The sequence below is a fragment of the Prosopis cineraria genome, unplaced genomic scaffold (genome assembly GCF_029017545.1).
Source record: "Prosopis cineraria cultivar Desert tree isolate PC_DT_omini unplaced genomic scaffold, ASM2901754v1 PC2, whole genome shotgun sequence".
NCBI lineage: Eukaryota > Viridiplantae > Streptophyta > Magnoliopsida > Fabales > Fabaceae > Prosopis > Prosopis cineraria.
Window position 1 is genome coordinate 17,503,008 of NW_026555333.1, and position 21,044 is coordinate 17,524,051.

The following is a 21,044-nucleotide window of genomic DNA, read 5'->3' on the forward strand; positions in this document are numbered from 1 at the left end:
GTAGTGCTTTTTTTTTTTTTGGGTATAAACCATCTGGTATCTAGAGTATTTTGGGTTCATTGCCCGCCCCAGACTAATCCGGACCCCCCACGAGGAGAACTTACGGTGATAAGTAGGTATCGATGGGATGACCTTTTGGAAGTCGCGTTAATTATCGCGTCTGTCACTCCTCAGGGTTCGAACTCTCGCTCTGAAGAATGCCAGTAGTAGCCCTTGCCAACTCTACCGAGCGCCCGTTGGTTCCCATAGTGCTTTTAAATAGTACTGATCTTGAAAATTCCTTTTCTTTGTTTATTTTATAATTTTCTAAGCCCGATATTGTGTAAAATGTAGGGAAAAAATGGGTAGTTGATGGGCTCAGCCCGAATTCCCCGTACTAACTAATGGGGCCCAAATCTCTTGCTTCAGTGCCCATGTCGCCTCTCACTCGCTTCCCCTCACGGTCTCTTCTCCGCCTGGCCGCCGGCGACTGTCGCCTCTGCCCCTCCTTCCGTTTCCTGCTTCGGCCTTCGTCGTCCAGAGTCTGGTTCAAGTTCCTTGCGCGTCGCGTCTGCTTCGCGTTCTTGTGTTTCTCGCCTTCCGTCGACCTCCTCTCTCTGCCGTCGTCTCTTCAAGCTTTTGCTTGACTGGCTCTTTGATTTTGTTGATTTACCCTCTGTTTGGATGGGTAATTGTCAAGGTTAATTGTCTGCAGAATCTTTCTGTTTAGCTTGCTCAGGTATGAATATGAAAAGCTTTTGAAATTTTTTTGGGGTCTGAAATTCTCCGAATCTGATATAGTGAATGAGGGTAAAATATGAATGTGAAATTGTCTTAGGGAACAAGGCATCTATTTTTTATATTAGATTATTTTATGATTATGGTAAAAAAAAAACGTTTTATAATTTCAGTTTTATAATTTTATTTAAAACTTTAAATTAGTTTTTATAATTTGATAGTATGTAATAATAAAAAAAAATATAATCTTTAATTTTTATAATTTTATTAAATTTTATTTTTAATTTTTATAATTTTATTTAGTATTTTTAATTTTATAAGAATTACACCTTCTAAAAACATAAAAATTATAGAGATTTAAAAAATAAAAGCCATTCAATTTTTTAAATTTATAAAAATTTAAAATATTAAAAAAATTATAATATTAAAAATAAAATTTAATAAAATTATAAAAAATAAAAATTGTGTTTTTCTTAAAAATAATAAATAATTGGTAAAGTGATAAAATTTTATTACGATTTATTTTTATCAACATAATATTATTGAAAGGAATTTTTTAATGATTTTTTTGTCGGAATTTTTTTTATGTTGATAATTATATTATTATGAATAAAATTATTTTTTATTTTAAATAAAATATGGTAGTTCAGCACAGATGACTGTCATTGAAAGCCGTATTTGCATCGATAAGCTAAAATGAAGACGATCCTCCTTCAGGCATGTGCTGGGTTTCAGTTTAAAATAAATGGCTTGATCCTGCTTCCATGGCTGCTGCTTCTACTTTACGGATAGAGAGCCATGGGCAAAGGAGTACGTGTGGAACCAAGAAATCAGGCGGTGATCAGAAGGCTGAACGCCTGAACCGTGAATGTGAAGCAAAGTTGCGAACTCTCTACCTTGCTCCATGTTGTTTTTCTTCATGTTACTTTTGCTTGCACTAATTACTCTATCTACTATAAAGTAGAATCCATTGACTATTGTCAATTTTATCTGCTTTTCGGACTGAACAATCATAAAATGAATCCTGATCTGCATGCTCTTACCTGCGCGATTCTCTCCAGCAACACACATTACTCAATTTCCCAAGTGAAGCAACTCCACCTTGCTTTTCTCAAAAAGGGTATTCTGAATTCTGCACTTGCAATTGGAAACAGCCTTCTTCAGTTGTACTCCAGGTGTGGTAGCATGATAGATGCACGGCATTTGTTTGAGGAGATGCCTCAGAGAAACTGTTTCTCTTGGAGTACTATGGTTGAAGGTTATATGAAGTTAGGTCACAAGTCCAAGTCCCTGGAGTTATTTGATATCATGCCCATAAAGAATGATTACTCTTGGAATGTGATAGTTTCTGGATTTGCGAAGGCTGGTGAACTAGAAATAGCACATCCATTGTTCAATGCTATGCCCAGGAAAAACGAGCTAGTGTGGAATTCAATGATTCATGGTTATGTCCGAATCGGGCAAACTGGAAAAGCTTTGATGCTCTTCAAGAATTTGAATTCAGACCCACTAGAAGCAAGGCATCGGGATACATTCATTTTGGCAACTGTAGTTAGGGCTTGCACAGATTTGTTGGCTTTGAACTGTGGCAAACAAATCCATGCTCGCATTTTCATTGACAGTGTGGAACTTGATTCAGTCTTATGTAGTTCGCTGATTAATTTATATGGGAAATGTGGTGATTTTGTTTCTGCAGATCATATTATGACCATTGTGGGGGAACCTGATGACTTCTCTCTATCAGCTTTGATATCAGGGTATGCACATTCTGGTAGAATGAATGATGCGAGAAGAATTTTTGAAAGAAAGATTAATCCATGTCATGTTTTGTGGAATTCAATTATTTCAGGATATATATCCAATGGCGAGGAATTGGAAGCATTGACTCTCTTCAACAGACTGCGTAGAAATGGGGTTGAGGAAGACCCCTCTACAATTGCGAACATTTTGAGTGCTGGTAGTAGCTTACTTGTTATTGAGCTTGTCATACAGATGCATGCCCATGCTACTAAAGCTGGGGTATCTGATGACATTATTGTTGCTAGTGCTTTGCTTGATGCATATGCAAAATGTCAAAGACTTTTTGAAGCTTGCAAATTGTTCAATGAGCTTAAAGCTTATGATACGGTTTTGCTTAACACTATGATCACTATATATTCCACTTGCGGAAGAATTGATGATGCTAAATGGATTTTTAGGACAATGCCAAATAAAACTATGATAACTTGGAACGCAATGTTAGTGGGCCTCTCTCAGAATGCTTGTCCAGGAGAAGCGTTAGATATCTTTTGTCAAATGGTTAAGCTGGACTTAAAATTGGACAAGTTTAGCGTTGCCAGTGTTATCAGTTCTTGTGCAAGTACTTCATCCCTTGGACTTGGTGAACAAGTATTTGGTAAAGCTGTTACTATTGGGCTTGAATCTGACCAGATCATTTCTACTTCCCTTGTTGATTTTTACTGTAAATGTGGGTTTGTTGAGATAGGTCGTAAAATTTTTGATGGAATGATCAAAACTGATGAAGTTTCTTGGAATACAATGTTGATGGGATATGCTACAAATGGATACGGATTTGAAGCACTTGCCCTCTTCAGTGAAATGAGGCTTGCTGGTGTTAGACCTTCTGGTATAACTTTTACTGCGGTTCTCTCAGCCTGTGATCACAGTGGTCTAGTTGAAGAAGGAAGAAATTGGTTCAGTAGTATGAAATATGACTATAACATTGATCCAGGCATTGAGCATTGCTCTTGCATGGTTGATCTCTTAGCCCGCGCTGGTTGCTTTAAGGAAGCAATGGATCTTATGGAAGAGATGCCTTTTGAGGCTGATGCAAGCATGTGGTCATCGATATTGAGAGGCTGCGTAGCCCATGGAAACATGACTTTTGGCAAGAAGGCTGCTGAGCAAATTATTGAGCTTGATCCTGGAAATTCCAGTGCTTTCATACAATTATCTAACATACTTGCAACTTCTGAGGATTGGGAAGGATCAGCGCAAGTAAGAAATTTGATGAGAGATAAGCGTGTTCAAAAGAATCCAGGTTACAGTTGGGCAAATTGTTGAATAAGAAATTCCACTGTGGTCCCCAGTTTTCACCTCTTTACATGAAAAGGAATGAATTCAAGGAAAATAAACCCTGTGCAAGAATAAGCCACTGTGCCTCCCTAGGATTCCTTGTTTTTTGGGCTATTCTTAGCACTGATCAAATGTGATCTGAAGACAGTGAACAGCTTGATTCTATTCTGATGGATTTTCTTTCAAAGACATGTCATGCCTCCTGAGTTAGACCTGAAAAATTTGAAGAAAGAGGCACGGATGCTTTGGGGATGCATATCTTAAGCCAATAAATAAAGGATGTTGCACTTAATTCTCCAACCCCTTTGGCTTGACGCATGTACAGACTGCAGAGCTCAAATCTGAAGCATATTTTAAGTAATAGAGAAGCATACAGTCATTTCTCAGTTCTTGCAATTTTTTTTTTTTTTTAATAGACGGCCATGGATAAACTGTGCTAGTTGACATGTTGAATCATGTCAACGTACAAAAGATTTTTACAATCAAGAGGCACAGTATGAAAAAATATAAACATTTAAATTATTGGTGAAGGCTTGTTGAGTAGTTCTTGCGAATTTCACTTGTTGAGATGTAGTCGGTTTCTGGTTTTTTGAATGAAGCCTTGACTTTGTTCAAAACAAAAAAAAAAAAACAAAAAAAATATTGGACATTGTGGAAGACCAAAATAATGACACTTGCAATATTTTGCCACCATAATCCTCTTCCTGGAAAGTGAGGCATGGATATATTTTGCGTGATTCAAGGATTGCCATTAAGGAATGGGTTTCATTTTGGGGAAATTAGGGCTGCATATTGTGCCATCATTGCTTGTGATGTCACTAAAGATTACATTGGGAATGACATCAAGCTCATTGCTGATGAAGTCTTAAGTCGGAGTGGCATTTTCATCGCAGGTGAGAAATTTCTTGCGCTTGCTTGCATAACGCGCCTCAAGACATTAGGTGTTAGATTTAATGTGTGCCTACAACCTCCCCTCCCCAAAAACACGCGCACACTTTAGAAGTTATGATATGACTGATTGTAGTATATGAATCAGGCCCTTACATGATACGTGTGAATTGTGGTTGCATGCTTGGATGAAAGTTCAATTACTACTTGTTAATCACATTTTGCAAGTTATAACTACGATTTGCCACAGTTTGAGCTAAATATTTCAGTAGAACAGTTGCCGGTGCATTAAAAATTTGAGGTATCCATATTGAATGAATCTGGGAAAGTAATTATCAAGAACACCCCCCCGTCCCAAAAAAAAAAAATGTAGGCCCCATGTATGTAAACTATGTGGTTCTTTGCTTTATGTGTTGGGGTCACAAGCAACACTTTTTCAAGTGACTGGTTTAAGAAGCGTCTGAATTGCTTTTCTTGGTTCATTATGTCAATTTTAAATTCACGCTTGGGTTAGCATCAAAGCAAATTCATAGCAGACTTTACAGTTAGACAGGTTATTTTACAAGAGATCACGTACTAAAATTCAGCTTGGATAGTATTTGATATGTTTTATGGTATTATTTTCTTACAGTTAGTGAAAATCTCTTCTCACATTTGACAGAGAAGTTATCAATCGCCTTCTTAGAACAACTGAACTTATCCTTCAGTTCTCTTTTGTATTCTTCTCCTGTGGTTTCATTTTTAACTAGCAAATTTGAAAATGACATCTTTAAAGTGATCTGAGATTTTTCTGTATGGTTACATTGATTTCTCTGTGGACGCCTGGAAATCTCAGTCCTTTGTTAAAACAGATATCACAGAACACTAGTCAGTTCGATCTGTCCAACGTTGTTTCACTATCAGATTGTAATGGTGTTGAAAACATCTCTATTCTATCATCTCTCGTAGGAGATACCCCTCAGCTGTTGTCCCTTTTTATACCTCTGATTTGGTTATGAGCAAAAACCAAAACACTTATTTTGCCAACAGGTCATGACAGCACATTTCTTCAGATTTTTATCTTACTCTATTGGTTGCGGTGGTGGCCATGGCAGAAGAAGTGCTCTTCGAACGGTGCTGGATAGTCACCAACCCAACCTGCAAGGAATCCGGGAAGATTACAAAGCACTGCCCCCGGCATGAAAAAGAACTGGACAGCAAAGGGAATCAATAATTTTTATTCAATCTAGCTGAAGTTAGCAACATGCCACTACACAAAATTTAGGTCAGTCTTTCCAAATCTTTTTACACTTTATATATATATATATATATATATAACTTTCTTGTCTTAAATATATGTTTTCTAAATTTTGAGATCCCCTTTAGGTGTAGTGTTTGTTCCTGGAAATTAAACATACTTCTTAGGTATAAAATGTCCTTTCTGTTTTGTTCTCCTGTGGACCATAAACGATCACTACCGAGGAGAAACAATAAAACTTAAGGTAGAGACTGTCTTATTAACTGCATTTTAATGGTGAAAATAAAACCCTCAAATTTATAATTGTAAATATGTATGTATGTATTTAATGACGTATTTTTTTTTTTTTTTACTTTATTGTGCCAGTCATTTTGAAGTAAGTAAATTGGCGTTTGGCGCCTCTTCAAAGAAAGATATTGCAAATCATTTTTCTATTCGTATTGTACCTTTGTTCACCAATATTTAACGAAAAGCTAAAAAATTTGTAATAAAAAAGTGATGACGTGATTTATAATAAAAAAAATCCTCTCTTCTCACCTTATAAATAAAATTAGAGGGAGTACACTTTAAAATTTTAATGAAATTTAGGGGTTTTTTGTTGGGAAAATTACAAATAGATATCGTGCAACAGATTTATTTATAGATAAGTCTTGTAAAATTTAATAAGTATAGCCAAATCTTTTAGAATTTGAATGTAATTTATGATTGAGGCACAAAGATAATACCATCCCTATTAATGTGGCTTTCACTTGCAATTGTAACTTTAAAATTTATAAGTAAAAATTCATAATTCATAAGTTGAATTTCTTGTCTAATGCTTGATATATAACATGGAGTTTTCATGATTTAATTATGTCCACTTAAAGTTATAATTGATCTAATTGGGATGTAAGGAAAGTAATAGAACTCATTTGAGATTTACATATTTAGCCTATGGATTGTTAAATGTTAGACTTAATTAATAAAGTTATTGATGGTTAATTTAGCTTTCATTTACAATTGCAACTTCATAATTTATAAGTAAAAATTTGAAATTTACAGGTCAAATTTCTATTTAATGCTTGATATAATATAAAGTTTCTATGGAGTTAATTATTCATGTTTATAGTTATTATTGGTTTAACTAGGATGTAAGAAAAGTAATATAACCAATTTGGAATTTACATATTTAGCTTATGAGTTGTTTTAAGTTAGATTTAGTTAATAAAGCTCTTGACAGTTTTTTTTTTTAAAAAAAACTTTTGATAGTTAACTTGGTTTTCACTTACAACCATAATTTTCACAATTTAAATAAAAATTTATAATTCACAAATCAAATTTTTTATTTAATATTTGATATAACATGAAAGCTCCATATGAGTTAATTATGCTTACTTAAAGCTATAGTTAATCTAATTGAAATGTAAAATTTATAATTCACTTCGAGATTTTGCATAGGAATTGCTTGGGTGTCTCTTATTCGAGATGGATTTGGCTGTAGTTTTTGATATTTTTTTTTTGGACATTTTGTCCTCTTGTTGTTCACTAAAAGAATAAAAATATTCAACACTTAAATATTATTTTATAACCAAACGATGGTTAAGTACTAGTCCCTCGTAACATGATATGATTGTCTTTAATAAAAAATACAACTGAGAAATAAAAACTGATTTTATAAATACTAACTTTAAAAATAGTGATTAGCTAATTAAAAAATATTTTATCAGTGAAAATATTAAAATGATTTTGTCTTCATATATGTTCCCTTTGGTCCAAAATATAAGCAAATTTTTTCATCTAATTTTAATCCAAATATAAGTAACTTAATATTTATAAAAATAATTTTTTATTTTACTCCTTATATTTATTAACATAAATTATTGTTTGCGTCAATTCATAACTTTTTTTACTCATCATAAATTGAAACAAAGCATAAAAAAGAAAAATAATACATATTTTTATGAAAATAAGAATTTTATTGATATGCAAATTATTGTTAAAAATGTGTGGTATTTTTCAACTTTAATGTGATGGAAATAATTAATGGACATCGAACTAAATTAATTAAGTTTTTAGACAGGAAGCCTCCAAAACGAGATGAATCCAAAAATAAAAAGTGGAGTGATGAAAAATATAAGAAATACAACGAGCAGGGTCAGGTTTGGCATCACTCTAACCTATTGTGGACTTGATGTGCAATTCAGGTAAGATAAATTTCACATAAAAGTAATATTAGGTTGAAAAAATCCATTTTTAAAATTATATATACTTAAAAATTATCCCTTATTTTTTTATATTACTAATATAAAAAAATTACTTTAAATTTGAAAATGATTAAAAATCTAGAATCATAAAAAATATCATTACTGATCATAAAAGCAAGATATTACATGAAATGAAGTGAAAAAAAATTATAAAACAACTAATTTTAATCTCTGTTTTTTTTTTTTTCAAAACAAAGATACCTATATTTAGGTCAGGCAAGGCAGCGCGGGATTTGATCACAACCCAAAGCTCGGCCTAATAAATTTGAATGGTTTGCATAAGGCAGAGCATACCATCGAGTCACTTGCTCAACCCTAAAAATTATAATCATTAATAATTACTAACAACATATAACTTAAAATATGTTAAAAAAATATGACTTAAAATATTTATTAATTAGCCTATCATATATATTTTTTAAATCAATTTTTCCTTTGCAAGAGGCACAATAGTCGAATTTGAAGTATTTTTATTCGAATAATTTGTTCTTTCAACAAACCTAGGACTCTAAAAAAATAATTCTTCCTTTGTCTTAAATTATAAGATAAGTACTTTTAGATAAAATCTTACATATCAATAAATTTTATTAAATACATTTAACAAACTTATCTTTCTAAAACAAAAATATAAATTTTTAAAAGTATTTATCATTTAATATATTGAAAAGAGAAGGGACATAAATTAATAATAAAAAGAGAAAGGGTAATATTAAAATTGGTGCATTTAATAAAAATTTAATCTATCTAAAGTATTTTATATTTTAGGATGAAAAAACTCTTTTAAAAGTATTCTATAATTTAAAACAAAAGGAGTAATAATAAAAGGTCAATCCATTGAAATAAAAATTGATCAGCGTTCAAGCTAGTTAGGTTAGATTAGATGTTGGATTGGTCTGTTAAACAAAGAGGGGACAAAACCTGTGAGGCTTTATTCCATATTGCAATGGCAACTAATTAAAGGGAATTTGTAATGTAAAAAACATTTGTTTCCCTTCAAATATTAGTGTTGAACTTGAGGCTATTTCACTATTTTGAAAGGTCTAAGATTGTTTAGAATCAAGGTTGTGAAAAAAGCAATGTTAGCTTTATTCAGAGGCAAGTATCTCCAAATCATTTGCCTGTTTACATCATTTAAGATGTTAAGGATTCTAATTATAAAGGATTGGACCCAAGGACAAATCCAGAAATAATTCTATGTGGGGGGCCAAAATGCAAAATTACATAATAGTGGGTCCAAAATTCGTTTTAGCATTTTCCAAATAAAAGCAAAGAACTTAAAAAAAAAAATTGTAACATTGGTGCTTGCCCTCTAAATGCTAAATCCATCCTGATTAAATTGTTGCTCTAGATCATACTTTTAGTGTTGAACAAAGGTACCAATTAGTTTATTTATCCTAGTTATTTCCTTTTCATTGATCTTTTAATTGGTAACCTTGTATTAAAAAAAATGACTATAGAGTAACTTTGGATGTCTCAAATTCATTAAAGTAGAACGCAATTTTTATTCGAATGAAGATCTTCCTAAGGCCACTAAAAATTTGCTAGCTTAATAAAATTGAAATTCATTCAACTGTACCAATGTATTTTGCAAGTTATAATTAAAGTATTTCAAGCCGATAATTCGGACTAAATCCAAACTTGCCTTAAAAAAGTTAGGACCGAGCTTAATTATATGAATTTTTTTAAAAGAGGAGGATTTTTTAAACCCGATTCGAATAAGCTCAGTCCGAATTGAGCCAGACCAAAATAAGTCCAATTGCTGAAATTTTCAACCTTATATGTATGTAAAGTTGGTAATTTTGGCTAAGCCTGACAGGCTAGCCTAAACTTGTCTGAAAAAAATTAGGGCCAAATTTGGTTATATAATTTTTCATGAATGTAAGATACTTTAAGTCTGACCTGAAAAAACTCGACGTGAATTAAGCCTAACTCGAATAAGCTCGGCCCTTTTGAATTACCGACTCTAAAAATATACAGTGATCAAAGGTCAAAATATAATTACATCCGAAATCCATATTTTACTACTTAAATTTTACTAGTCATCATATAATTTTCATTTGAACTACATTTTGACCAAATAAATCTTATTTGAAAATATACGAGTGAATTTAAAAAAAAAGTTTCACATAATGATTTATAATTTATTATAGAAATAGTAACTAAATGTCAAACAACAATTTTAGAGATATTGACTTCTATATATATTGATTTATAATATATTACTCATACGTTTCCAAATCTTTAATATTCAATTCTTTTAAACGCCCACTATTACTTTCTTTGACAAACCAACATTAGGGATATTGACTTATGAGCCGAACTAGTTAGTTCTATTCACATTTGATTAATATCATCATCAAACATGACACAGATCATAAGGTTTAACCAAAATGTCATTTGGTCCTAATTGATATCAGTTGTGAAATTAATGTTAAATAAAATTGCCTCCACATGTTTCCTCTTTTACCTTCCTCTCTCCACCATTTTCAATTATAGTTGTTGTATGATATTTACAACTCTTCCTCCTTCAAAATTTACAACTCATCCTCCTATTTTTACAACTTTTACTAGGTCTTCTTTTCACATATTTCTTTGATAACAAAAATCACATAGAATTGCATACACTACTTAAAAAATAGCTTATATATAGCTTCTTTTATATAATAGTTATTTCAAAAATTGTCATATAAATGAGACAGAATTGGTTTTAAGAGATTATATAGCGATTATTTTAAATAACTGTTATATAATTTTAAGGTCCATATGGTTATTACTAAGAAAAACCATTCTTTAGTCTTATTTAAAAAAAAATCCCTAAGAATATAGTGGTTACTTTAAGCAACCATTATATAGACTTATTATTTTAAAATATTTTGATTCTAAAGACCATATAAAGGTTGTTTATATGCATATGTGTGTAAAGCATAAAACATATATGTGTTTTTTTTAATAGTTTTCTTCAATTACAAAAAATCATAAGAGAGATTATATAGAGGTTGTTTATATGCATATGTGTGTAAAGTATAAAATACGTATGTATTTTTTTTTGTTAATATGTGTTTTTTTTATGAGCAATTTTATCCATGTACTCATAAATAAAACAATTTTATCTCTAAATTATTTTTTTGAGAAGCAAAAAAATTCTTTTACAAGTTGCCTAGTGCTTCTTGAAAAAATAGCTCATGGGTAAAATTGCCCTACTTATGAATACATGGATAAAATTGTTTTTCAAGAAAAAGCTTGAGAATAAAAATACAACTTAATCCCTCTTTTTTTGATAGGTTTCTTCAATTACAAAAAATCATAAGAGTGGATAAATATCTTACGAGAAGCGACCATAGTTGTCTAGTAACAAAAGTGGTGGCTGAAGGAAGAAAGGAGGAGAAAAGTGGAAGAGCAACTTCATCCTCACTATAACTTCATAAATGATAGCCATTGACATAAAGATTTATCAATTTCCAAAATCGTGTGACCTCTTCATCATAAGTTGCCCTAGTGTCGTTTTCCCCAAACTTTTACCAACGCAATTGTTTCTCCTTATAATACTTGAGTCCTAATTTTGGATATTTTATAATATAAGAATAAATGAAAGCTTTTTGGTTTTAAAAAAAGAGATTTATAAAGAAGAGGAAAAGACAAAAATATTCATAAACTTTTTTTTCAAAAATCCATGAATCTATTATAATAAGTACAACAGTACCCATTTTGTCAAATTTGACTAATATCCATTAATGTTAACAATTAAAAAAAAAGAAACAAATATAAGGTGTAAAAATACTCATAAATTTTTTCTTTAAGAGCTTTTGGTATTTTAAAGTCAATAATAATGATGCATATGTATTTATTAATTTTATAAAAGATGTCATATATATAGCTAAACTCAACTCTAATAACTAGGGCTTTCGGGATGTTCGGGTTGGCTGAATGCCTGAATTATTAAATATTATTTTATTTTATTTTTTCTTTTGCAATCAATTTCAATATTTATCTATAAAAAATTAAGATTTTCAATTTTTATCTAATTTAATTTTATTGTATTAAAATAACTTAATGTTGACTATGAAGTTTTAAGAATAAAACTTAATAGATTAGGAAAGGTTAGCCTATTTTATAAAATTAATGAGTATCAATGTATTATTATTAATTTTAGGATATTAAAAGTTTCAAGAGAAAACTTTTATAAATATTTTTGCACATTATATTTATTTCTTTTTTTTAATAGTCAACATTAACGGACGTTAGTTAAATTTAATAATTTAAACACTTTTATCACTTTTTCATCAATATTATGGGCATTCTTACATTATCATTTATTTAAAGATTCTGGGTAATCTTCAAAAAAGATCATGAATACTTTCATCATTTAACCCTAAAATGAATTTTAAGTTGATGAGAAAAAGTATCGAGATAATTAAAAGTGGCTATGCATGGATATAAAGTACCAGCAACCTTTGTTTTGGTTGTTTTAAAAAATGACGAAGTAGATGTGGGCCCCTTGCATGAACCATCAAGCACGTCCACGTGCTTTTTAAACTAGCGTTCACTCCCCGTGCGATGCACGGGAAGCTTAAAAACTATAAATTCTAAATATATGTATTAGTAATTAAATCAATAGACCATTGAATCAACTAAATATATTTTAAAATAACAATTCCATTATGTTAGCAAAAAATTATATCAAATTCCTAAATATCTCCTTGTATACAACATTGGTAGTTGTGCTCTTCCTAATGTTGTCATTATCTTGCACAAGAATTTTAAGCCCGTCCATACTTCTCACTCTTGACAATGCTACATATAGTTGCCCATGTGTAAAAACAGGCTTCGATAGATATAATCTAACATGTCTCAAAGATTGGCCTTGACTTTTATTAATAGTCATTGCAAATGAAAGACTTATTGGAAATTGTCTTCGCTGCATGCGGAATGGCCATCTATTTTTCGAAGGATTCATATCCATTCTATGGATCAAAACCTTTTGATTTAGATTTGATCCATTTAGTGTGATGCCTTCAATTACACTCTTCCCCATATGAGTAATTCGTAATCGAGTCCCATTACATAAACTTAATGCTTGGTCAATATTTCTCAGCAACATAACCGGTGTTCCAACCTTCAATTTAAGTCTATGAGGAGGCAATCCAGAGCTATTAATTGTATTCAAGAATTCAATAGTATACAAATCTTCAAAGCAATCACTGTCACGGGTGGACTTACAAATGGAGTCACAACTTAAATACTCAACTGATTCACCAGGGAGCAATGAACACATGTAATCATTAATTTCATTTACACTCTCAATAGTAGGGGCAAGAATTGCTCTGTCATTGAAATATTTTAAATTTGATAAATTTTCTAATAGGTTCGGATAAGAGGATGAAACAATTGCTTCCATGGGATCTTTGTAATTGGAGATTAACAAATCAGGAGGAATTTCTATCTTAGTTGTACCATCATGTGGTTCCCCTAAATTTCTATCACCAACATCTAACAACCATTGTGAAAATGATGCCAACTTTTGGGCATCATTGTTTGAAGATGAAGAACATAGTCGCATATTCTTTGTTAATTGAAATATTGTGCAATGATCCCATAAATGTGAAGAGCTAATGCATGCATTTACAATAGTTGCTCTTGTCCCCTTTGGTATGACAAGAAGTATTTGGCGAAAATCATCACCCATTATAACACACTTTCCACCAAAAGGATTATTACAATGCATTATATCTTTAAGTGTTCGATCAAATGCTTCTATGCAATAACGTTGAACCATTGGAGCTTCATCCCATATTATGAGTTTAGTGCATTGTATTAAATGTGATAATGGAGAATTATGTTTTATGTTATAGACTGAAGATTCAGTAATTTGGATAGGAATTGCAAACCTTGAGTGTGCTATCCTTCCTGAAGGTAATAATGTTGCAGCAATACCACTAGATGCGACAGTCAATACTATATCTCCTTTAGCATGAAGTGATGAAGATAATGCATTCCATAAGAATGTTTTCCCAGTGCCTCCATATCCATAAACAAAGAAGAATCCACCTGATGTTGAAGACAATGAAGAGATGACATGGTCAAATATATTCCTTTGCTCTGTATTAAGGGCCTTGATGAGAGTATCCGCTTGTAGTTGCAACGTATGTCGATCATAATTTAGTTCTTGTAGTATGAGGTGATTTGTCAAGTCAATTGTTGATGTAGCCTCAGGCAATGGAAGAGATGGAAAATCATGAAGCGTTTTACCATTCTTTTTAAGCAAAGCATCAATTTGTTGAAGTGCAACTTGTTCCTTATCAAACATTAATACTTGAAACCCTATACAAGAATAACCTTAATAAGATTTCTACTACTTCATATTGCTTATATTTCAAAGCAAGGATGAAAAAAATAACTCTTAATTTAAAATTACCTGATAAGGTTGGATCATGATGAGGGACAAACAACAGATCTTCAGATAGTAGAGTTGAGGTGTTCTTCCAAACAAATTCGGGATGACTTAGGCAACAACAAAGTAACATACTAACAAATAACTTTCGAAGTGATATTCCTGATGCCCATATGGAAGCTTCTCTTATTGCATTAATATATTCTTGATCATCATCCAATAATCCAAGTGCAAAGCAAGCCTCTTTAAATGTTGGGTATATAATATCCTCAACAGTTTTGATATCATCAAATGAAGAAGGTCCTCTTACCTTTGTTAATAGGATTCTGAGGAAGTAAAGTTCTCCAGATGTTGGAGATGCATGAGGAATCCTACCAACTACAAATCCTCTCTTCCTTCGCTTCCAAGTTCGTTTATCCCTTTGATAAACATAATATTGTGGGAATTCAAAATATGTTAATGTTTTGGCAAAATCATCATTAGATCTATTTATTTTGAACCAAGCAAGGAATTGTGACTCACAAACCCTTGGTTTGTCTAGCAAATCAGCTACATCATCAGTATTACAATATATCACACATTGTTGATTTGGAAGATGATAACTTAATCTTTCAACAGAAGGATATCTATGATGAATGTCAAATCCAAATATACGCCATGATCCCTCACATGTAGAAACATATCTACAATTATAATACTGTTGAATTTCATCATTGTTGTCATAAATTGTAGCTACTACCCTATCATCACCTTTGCTAATGTACTTAAATAAGTACTTAATTGCAGTAGATTGATTGCACTTCTCAACATTGATATGAGCTTGGAACATGGATAATAGTAAAGGATTGTATGGCACAACATATCTATTATCCAAAGGAATACCCTTGATTTCAATAACCTTTCCATCATCTCTTCTTTTATAAGTAGGATATCCATCATCATCAATGGTTATTTCCTCATTGAATTTCTTGGGAAAATATTTACTACACTTTTGATCTTTCATGCATGTAGATTTAGGGTTACTTTTACTACATGGACCATGAATCATAAATCTTTTTACCAAGTCATGTAACAATAGTGAGGATTCTTTATCAGGAATCTCAGCAGAGATGAACTTGTCCACATGATCTGGATCTTTAATTTTATCTTGAGGATCAAGGAATAAAAGAATATATGCATGTGGAAGACCTCTCTTTTGGAACTCAATAGTATATACTTCTATACAAACAAAGAAAAAACAATTAGTATTATTATGATTAGTTAGGAGGTAATAAATAACAAAAAAAGAATTATAATTAAGAAAACATGTATTCTAAAACTTTAATTAAAATTACTATACTAACCTGCACGGATTGTTCCAAATATTTTCTTCTGCTTGATAGTCTTCATCAATGATTGTAATTTTAATTTGAAAATTCTAGATAGAATGTCTGGCCGATCAGAAGGAGATAATGAATTTCGCTGACAAAATCTAGTTATCTCAGGCCATGCAGGGTTGCAAGTGAAAGTGATGAAAAGATCTGGATATGCTGCCCATCGACAAATAGCTATTGCATCTTGATAATTTTGAATCATATATCTTGCCCCACCAGTGAAAGATGAAGGCAAACTGATTCGTTTTCTAGTAGAATTTGCGTTTCATTCTCCGCTAATTAGTGCATCAGTCAACCCTTGATATAAATCAACCCTAAGCTCTTTTTGATAAGTCTTTACCCATAGTAGTCTTTGTGATTCAATCATTGTATACCCATCAATGATGAATTGTTGTAACAATCTACGTGCATGAAGTAATGGGGATAACTCATTTCCACGTGCCATTAGTCTATAGGCAAAGTATTCCCTCATGCTAACCGTTTTCTTTTTCTTGGTTGAACTAATAGTTTCCTCACGATGATCAATGTCATCTCTATAACCATCCTCGCCAAGAGAAACAATATAGGATATTGAAGAGGAATGTAAGACACATGTAATTCATTGATGCGTTGAGGTATTCCTGATAATTCCTCTACTATAATATCTCTCCTACTGAATGACATATCAATATCACCAACAACTAATGCTGCAACTTCAGAAGCTGATGGAAGATTATAAGTACGACCATCATGTTCCCTTGTGCTAATCAAGCACAACTTCAATTGATTAAATACACGATTCTTTATCAATGAAGAGACCACTCGATATTGTTTCACAAATGGGTTAACCTCGTCCAAGACATCTTTAATTTGCTTAACTATTGTTGGATCAATATTGATATCTTTTTAATGCTTGCTGCATTTAAACAATGAAAAGTCTATTAATATACATTAAGATAAGTAGAAATTATTGAAAGATATATTTTTAAACACATACCTCACATCATTGATTCGATTAGAAACTTCATTCTCAGTGTCATATATGTAGAGTTGTGAGAAAAATGGTTTAGCTCCTTCAGGCAGCAATAAACTTCCTATCATATGATAATTTAATCCAGACAATATAAACGAATAGGGACCACCACCAGAGTTCATGGAATGGTTTATTTTCCCTCCCATTGATGTAAATGAAAACATATTATTGTATTGTCTAATATTTGTATGGAAATTCTTTGACTCTTGTGATTTCTTGTCAAAGAACAATCTCTGGAATAGTGGTGGCGGTGAATGTGTAGATGGTAAGACTACCTTGCCTTTTTGACAACAAATGGAAAATATTGAATTCCTTCGTAAGGCATCTCTTTTAACTCTTTCATTGAACCATAGTTGAGCTCCGCAAAAACTACAGGTTTCTAAAGGATCACCTTCATCTATATATTCCACCAATAAAAAAAAAGGAAAATCTTGAAATTAGTCATGAACACTTTACCGACAATGTAAAATGTTTTAAGTTAAAAGTATCAATAGGAAGGAGTGAGTACCAATTATACCACTCCCAACCTCATTATCATTTTTACTACTAATTCCAAACTTATCATACTCATCTGTAAAAAAAAGATGAAATTTATTAAAATCACGCATCAACTAATTGTTATATCAATGAAAAAGATGGAATTCATTAAACTCTGACCTCCATTAATTTGATCTCCCTCATTACTAAGTTCATACTCTTCATCCTCCATACAATTAAAAGAGAAGTCAATGTCTTTGTAATATATTTGTGGATCTGCAACAAAAACTAATATTAATAGAGTGCAATGAAAGAATAGTAACAAAATTACTTCTTAAAGTGTGATGATACCTGCAGTCACTTCTTCTAGTTCATTGTTTAAATTAGAACTCTCACTTAAGAATTCACCACCTGTAACATGTAATTGAGTCTCAGCATAGCTACAGGTACTCTATTATGGTATGACCAAATTCATCTAAAATATTAATTTAACTTTTACTCTATAACAAACAACATTTTTAGTAATGCATATTTAACATTAATACCTCTGTAAAGTACCCATAAAACCTAAACTACATCAACTTGAAATTAAACAACATTTGAAATTAAAGAACATAGTACTTTAGCATTTAAATTAAAAATTCTTCGAATTCATCAAAAATATTAATTTAATTACAACTCTATAACAAACAACATTTGTAGTAGTGCTTATTCAATAGCCTTTTTTTATATTAAACTTATTATGTACATTAATATTCAGCATAGTACGTTCAATTATATTGGTTTCTATAAAATATATATCATGACTCAATAATTTATTTACTGCACCTTTAATTAGATTCATCTTTTATTTATGACTTACTAAATTAAGGCTTCCTGAATATGTTGAAATAGATTCTACAAAGGTACTGATGACCGTTTTCACTTCATCCTAATTAGATAATGGATATATAATTTCTGTAATTAAAAAATGACATGACTAACCTCCATTTCTTAAATCAAAATGTTTCTTAGATAGATGTAATCCATCATGCTTCTTAGAAGGTTGACCTCTCTTCTTTGGTTCTGTCACAACAACTGTAGGGTTGTTCATTGTCTCAACTGCACAAAACCTTCTACTCTTGTGCTTGAATACATCTTTCGGTAATGAAATGGCATCACAATTCACTTGCACTTCTACAATTGGTCAGTACATGTTATAATAAATAACTTGTATCATGATTAACTACAAATTGTACAAATGATTAGTAATTGGTTTTCTCAATATCTAACATTTACAAAGATTTACCTTTGATTACATTACCATGGAACTTGGTAGATAGGTTGGTTGCAACATTTGTAATATCTTGCAAAGCAGTTCTTCTGCGTTGATGCTTAGCCACATGTGTATCCTCATTTGATAATACTGTGGATGGTAGTGTATTCACTATAGTACCTTGACTAGTTGATGGGGGAATAAATATAGATTGATTTGGTGAATTATACAAAAAGTTCTGGCTTGAAGGTGGGGTAATACTTTGTAGATTCCTCATGTGATTTTGTTCTTCAAAATCTACCCAGTTCATGCTGTTCTTTGACACTATAAGTAGATGAAGAAGTTTTTATGACTTAATCATAATATTGATATACCTATGAACAAACTTCTTAATCAACTAATTATATAATTTCATTACCTACAGCAGAATATACATGTTGTGATTTTGAACTGACTGCATGGTTGCTTTCATTTGGCTCGGCTGTGACTTGTTTGCTCAATCCATCCATCATTTTTCTTTTCAGTCAAGCTAAACTATTGCTATGTAGTTGCATATCAAAGCTTGAAACTAACTTATATACTAAAATATTAAACTCATTTCACAGTACTGAGATGTAACTTTCATTTATTCATGCAAGTAAGATATGTCAATGTCAAAGCAGGAAAGGAAGAACCTTTGCAGGCTATTTCATGAAACAGAGTGTAGGTCAAGTAGGTTGAAAATGACTGCTTAACAACTGATAAGGTAATTTAATAGTATGCTTTAACACCTTACCTTGTTCTGGTATGCTATTAAATATATGTTCTGTTTGTCTAGCTAGACTAATAATTTGCCTTTATTACAAATAAGATAAAGTTTGTGTAGTCATTAAAATTATTAACAAATAATGTATGGATCATTTTGTTAATGCATACTACTCTAACCAATTTGTTTTTAACTATGATTGTGGATATTAGATTCTTGACAACATATTTTTATATTTTAATCTGTAGACATTATTGTGTTTCATTTTATCAGAAAAGAATTTATTATTGGTAGTACAAGGGAATTCAAGTCATTTTATGCATTGAAGTTTTTGTCTTAAGCATTGGCAATGCATAGCATATCAAGTTATCTGCTAAACCTATCCATGTCACTATTAAAAATTCAGCAATTTGATTACATTAAGTATATATTGTTTAATGCTGTCTGTTAACCTTGGAAATAGTTTACTACATGGCTTGAAGTATATAAGTCATGGAAGTCATTTCTAACATTGCTGTTTCATTTTATCAGAAAAGAATTTATTATTAGTAATGCAAGGGAATTCAAGTCATTTATGCATTGAAGTTGCTATCAATGCATCGCATATCAAGTTATCTGCTAAATAGATAAGCTTTCATTAGCAAAATACACAAGTAGGTAAGTTGAATTATTTTGTGGGTATGCCCTCAAATTTTTTAAAAGTTGTTTGTTAACAGATAAGATTCAAACACTATTTGTCTTGGTAGTTTTATATATTAATAGAGAGACTTTGATTACATAGTCTACTTAGCTTACATTTATCTGGCAACCTTCTTTATTTTTATTTATAATATTATATAAATTTCTTTTATACGATCCTCTTATAGAATTTAAATTAAGAAAAAATTGAATTTGAATTTGAACTATGATAAAGAAATAGTAAAACAAACTGAGAGGATTTATTATTGAAATAAAGAGAAAGAACATAACTAACATGACAGCCACAACCCTGATCACTTCAAGAAAAGTTTATAGGGTTATGGAGAGCACATAACAACAATCATAAGTAAAATAAACACAATGAAATGTATGGCTTATAAAGGCCATACAAGAACTAACGAAATCCAAAACCACATAGTGGCAGGAAATTCTAAAGGTCTACAAAGGCATTTCTCAAACAAAGCTACAGGAAAAAAAACAGAAATATAATAGACTCCATATCCATTCCAGCTGGAATGACACCTCTCAGCTAAGCTCGTCATGGAAGTCTACTTCTCTTGCTTTATAGCTTTTAGTGGTTTGCCAAGTGTAACGGATGAACTTCCTGAGTCAGTTGCCTTAGCAGTAGTACCTGCACCACCACTCCTCTTGACAGTATTCTTTCTTTTACCCTTTCCATATCCTCCATATACTATATGTGGTGGGGTCACCATCTCAGACGTTGACATTTCAGGGACAATATCATTAGTAGGTAAAGCTTAGTATGATGGGAAAATGACATTTTAATATTAACGATGACGGGTATCCAACTTAACGATGGTACAGTGCACCAAAAAACTTGAGTCCTATCATCAAAGGAAAATGACATTTTAATATTAATTTAAAATCCAGTAAAATCAGAAGAGCATAGTTCAGAATACACTTACAACTTCCTG

The 21,044-nt window shown here is 31.4% G+C and overlaps 2 protein-coding genes across 8 annotated transcripts; one reads left to right on the top strand and one right to left on the bottom strand.

The window, feature by feature from the left end:
* The first annotated feature begins 362 nt into the window (after positions 1-362).
* On the top strand, positions 363-16,243 carry LOC129301844 (putative pentatricopeptide repeat-containing protein At1g77010, mitochondrial). Of its 7 annotated transcripts, none has more exons than XM_054940452.1 (3): positions 363-718; positions 1,435-4,685; positions 5,710-6,406. In XM_054940452.1, exon 2 carries the CDS (start codon positions 1,735-1,737, stop codon positions 3,778-3,780), a length of 2,046 nt encoding a protein of 681 aa, XP_054796427.1. In that variant the 5' UTR covers positions 363-718; positions 1,435-1,734; the 3' UTR covers positions 3,781-4,685; positions 5,710-6,406. The 7 variants fall into 7 exon arrangements, with proteins under 7 accessions (XP_054796427.1, XP_054796431.1, XP_054796430.1 ...); XM_054940456.1 differs by lacking the exon at positions 363-718 and adding an exon at positions 16,033-16,243 and having other exon boundaries at positions 1,250-4,685; positions 5,710-5,944; XM_054940455.1 differs by lacking the exon at positions 363-718 and adding an exon at positions 14,035-14,134 and having other exon boundaries at positions 1,250-4,685; positions 5,710-5,944.
* Positions 12,833-20,837, bottom strand: LOC129302583 (uncharacterized). The gene is made up of 11 exons (XM_054941509.1): positions 20,741-20,837; positions 18,699-18,989; positions 18,395-18,586; positions 17,762-17,821; positions 17,591-17,686; positions 17,442-17,504; positions 16,898-16,994; positions 16,400-16,663; positions 15,892-16,169; positions 14,573-15,766; positions 12,833-14,478 (listed from the first exon to the last, which is right to left on the bottom strand). Exons 1-11 carry the CDS (start codon positions 20,835-20,837, stop codon positions 12,833-12,835), a joined length of 4,278 nt encoding a protein of 1,425 aa, XP_054797484.1.
* Between the last annotated feature and the right edge of the window lie 207 nt (positions 20,838-21,044).

Bases quoted from the DNA above. Each gene is read 5' to 3' on its own strand.
- LOC129302583 (XM_054941509.1), bottom strand. From the start codon at position 20,837: ATGTCAACGTCTGAGATGGTGACCCCACCACATATAGTATATGGAGGA. The intron at 17,822-18,394 runs GTTAGTCATGTC...TACATGTTACAG, and splicing joins TTTTGATTTAAGAAATGGAG to GTGGTGAATTCTTAAGTGAG. The intron at 16,664-16,897 runs GTATGTGTTTAA...GTGCTTGATTAG, and splicing joins AATCGAATCAATGATGTGAG to CACAAGGGAACATGATGGTC.
- LOC129301844 (XM_054940452.1), top strand. From the start codon at position 1,735: ATGAATCCTGATCTGCATGCTCTTACCTGCGCGATTCTCTCCAGCAAC.